The 3,308-nt window shown below is 42.7% G+C and overlaps 1 protein-coding gene across 1 annotated transcript; it reads right to left on the bottom strand.

Moving 5' to 3' along the window:
• Nucleotides 1–469: 469 nt before the first annotated feature.
• Nucleotides 470–2,017, bottom strand: LOC128283913 (uncharacterized). Its single transcript, XM_053021326.1, has 2 exons — nucleotides 1,349–2,017; nucleotides 470–1,273 (listed from the first exon to the last, which is right to left on the bottom strand). The coding sequence occupies exons 1-2, from the start codon at nucleotides 2,015–2,017 to the stop codon at nucleotides 470–472; spliced, it is 1,473 nt and encodes a 490-aa protein (XP_052877286.1).
• Between the last annotated feature and the right edge of the window lie 1,291 nt (nucleotides 2,018–3,308).

Consider the following 3,308-nt stretch of genomic DNA (forward strand, 5'->3'; position numbering starts at 1 on the left):
TCAATTCTTCCCATCACCTTCCTTTCTGTACCGTCGAAGGCTCTTACCACATTTTGGCATGTCTTCATATGAGAATCGTCAATGGGTAATCTGTTTAATGTAGACAACGGTAGAACATTCAAAGTAGATCCATTATCAACAAGCATGCTTAGGAGTGTGTACCCCTTGCATCGAGTGGTAATGTGCAAGGGCTTAGTTGACCCTTTGCCCCTCGGTGGGATTTCATCATCATTAAAGTAGATGAAATTATTTGCGCTAATGTTGTTCACCAATCGGTCCAGCTTATTAACGGATATGTCATGGGTGACATATGTTTTGTTAAGCACCTTCATCAATGCATCCCAATGTACCTTAGAACTTAGAAGTAGAGCCAATACTGATATACGAGCCAACTGCTTACACAACTGCTCAACTATGCTGTACTTGCTATGTTTAAGGAACTTTAGGAATTCCTTAGCCTCCTCCTCCTTCACCGGCTCATTGATGGGTACTTCGGTCTCTTTCTCCTTCTCAACCTCGACACCTTTTGTTTTTGTGGGCTCCACTCTGACGCCCCCGTATCATAACGCTTCCCACTCCGCGTGTGGGAACCTTCAACTTGCACGTTTTTAGATGCGCTAGCTATATTTTCTTCCTCCGGCATTGTTACACTACAGTCATAACTCCATGGTACTCTCTTGCTATCTTTGTAAGGGAAAGGAGTAGGCTTATGGATAATGACTTTGGGCACTGCTGGTGTCCCCACTTCGTTATTCCCTGGCAGGGAGATAATAATCCTTAGCCAGCTGGTTCCTTTTTGTTCATCTTCTAGCACACTTACTTCTCTTTTATAAGAGCTACCTTCAAAAATTTGTAGCTCTTTATTATCTATAAAGCCTTGCACCAAGGCTCTGAATTCGTCACAATTTTGGGTCTCATGACCCTCTTCTCCATGAAACTCACAGTAGTTTCCCTTTTTTTCTCTTTCTCTCCTAGAGGTTATCATCCCTCTCTTCATCATCTCCTCCCAAATCACTTTCATAGGCATTCTCACATCAGCAACATTTTCCTTCATCCTTCTCTTACTAGCTTTGCCAATGGCATTCACTCCTTGATCGTCATGATTTTGCAAAGGGTTTTCAGTATTTGGGGTACTATCAAATTTCACAACCCCCATCTTGATCAATCTCTCCACGGCCTTCTTGAATCCGATACAATTTTCAATTGAGTGCCCCGATATTCCAGCGTGGTATTTGCATCTGGCGTTTGCATCATACCATTTAGGATATGGAGGCTATAATGGTTTCAAGTGGAAAGAAGCAATAGCATGTGCATCGTATAAGCTTTGATAAAGCTCACGATACGTCACAGGGATAGGTGTGAATTGCATCCTCTCGTGCCTTGTACCAGATTCTTGTCCTTGAGAACTTTGTTGCCTAACCGTGCCTGCTTTGGGTTGACCAACTGTGACTGCCTTCGAGTTGAAGCTACTTGTGTTGTTCACCTCGTTATCTTTTCTTCTTGGGGCCGATCTTTTGGCCGCTTCCCCTTCAATTTTTCCACCTCTTATGGCATTCTCAATCATCTCTCCCGCCATGACTATGTCCGCAAAACTTTTGGTAGTGCTTCCAATCATGTGAGTAATGAATGGAGCTTTCAGAGTGTTGATGAATAACATGGTGGTCCCCTTCTCCAGCAGTGGTTGTTGAACCTGCAATACCACCTCTCTCCACCTCTGCGTATATTGCCTAAAATTCTCATTAGGCTTCTTCTCCATGTTTTGCAGAGTGATCCTATCAGGAGTCACGTCAGTCACATGATTGTACTGCTGCATGAAGGCTTGCGCAAGATCCCTCCATGAATTTATTCTAGCTCGGCTCAACTGATTGTACCACCTGGCTCCTGCTCCCACTAAACTGTCTTGGAAACAATGGATCAACAGCTGATCATTGTTTACGTACCCGGTCATCTTTCTACAAAACATCGTGATATGGGCCTCTGGGCAAGTAATACCATTGTACTTCTCGAACTCCGGCATTTTGAATTTGTGAGGAAGCACCAAGTCTGGGACCAAGCTTAGATCTTTGGCATCAACTCCATGATGCCCATCAGCACTCTCTAAAGCTTTAAATTTCTCCTCCAACCATCCGTTCCTCCAACTGTTTTGCAGCTTCGGCTCTCAAATCTTCTTTCTCAGCTATATCCAAGTCAGGAATGAGAGGATTGGTAGGGTTATCACCCAAATTGAATCCCGAACCAGTTGAGTAATTCATATGGATCCCAGTATTAACCGGCCCATGTTGAGGCCTTATATTGACAGATGGTCTTTTAGGAGGTGCCTCGGTTTGTATAGGCCCATGGGGTAGAGTAAAGCTTGAAGGATGATCCTCTTCCTCCTCACCAGTGATTGCCATAGGGGCTTTTCCCTTATCAGTGGCTGTCAGCAACTGAGCCATCTCAGTCATCATATTCCTCTAAGCCTATAGCATTTGCTCCCTCATGTCGTTTTGCATCTTGGCCAATTGCTTTTGCAATTGGTCCTGCATGTCCTTTTGTAGCTGTTCAAACCTTTGATCCATATTCCTAGATTTTGCATGAGTTCCGTACTGATGCGTGGTTTCCAGATTTTCTTTTCTATTTCTCTGGTAATTTTAAGTAATTAGGATCTTTCTATAACTTTGAATTCAAATGATGCAATGAAATGCTAAGAGATGCAAATGCATGAATGCAAAAAGGACATCGATTCTGATTCAATCTCATTTAGAAAACTTTATTTAGAAAAAGAATATCTTTACATATAAGAGGATTACAAATACACTTTCGCCTTAATGCCCAAAGTTTTAACCCTATCTAATAAAAGGGCTAACTCTCGTCCTATATTCGACGATGACTCATACATCAAACTCAATACATCAGATCGTATTGCCAAGTCTTGCACGTGTTCAGCGACCTCTTGAACCTGGGCTACAGCTTCTCCAATGACGTGATCCCTTTCTCTGACCTGTCCTCTAGACTGATGAAGCTCTCCCTTCAAATGATCTTCTCGTACCCCAAGCTGCTCAATTAGGAGTTTACTATCCTACAATGTTGATTCCAACTCCTCAACTTTGCCTTTTAATTTCTTTACCTCAACCGTAGAATCACGACTTCGATGCAGATGAAGGGATCGCCCGAGCTCAGTTTCTTTAGTCTTTAAACCTTGATTTTCTTTTTCTAAGGTCAAATTCCATGATTGCATCTCTTGGAACTTCTTCTCCCAATAGTTGACTTTAGCTTTTTCCTCTTGGACCTCTTTCTGCCCCTAATCTGAAAACCTTCCTGGTCCTACT

This window comes from Gossypium arboreum, chromosome 11 (assembly GCF_025698485.1).
Source record: "Gossypium arboreum isolate Shixiya-1 chromosome 11, ASM2569848v2, whole genome shotgun sequence".
Taxonomy (NCBI): domain Eukaryota; kingdom Viridiplantae; phylum Streptophyta; class Magnoliopsida; order Malvales; family Malvaceae; genus Gossypium; species Gossypium arboreum.

What these genes read in the sequence shown, in the direction of transcription:
- LOC128283913 (XM_053021326.1), bottom strand. Translation starts at nt 2,017, where the DNA reads ATGCCGGAGTTCGAGAAGTACAATGGTATTACTTGCCCAGAGGCCCAT. An exon ending in TGCAATTCACACCTATCCCT is followed by an intron (nt 1,274 to 1,348) that starts GTGACGTATCGT and finishes AAACCATTATAG; the next exon opens with CCTCCATATCCTAAATGGTA.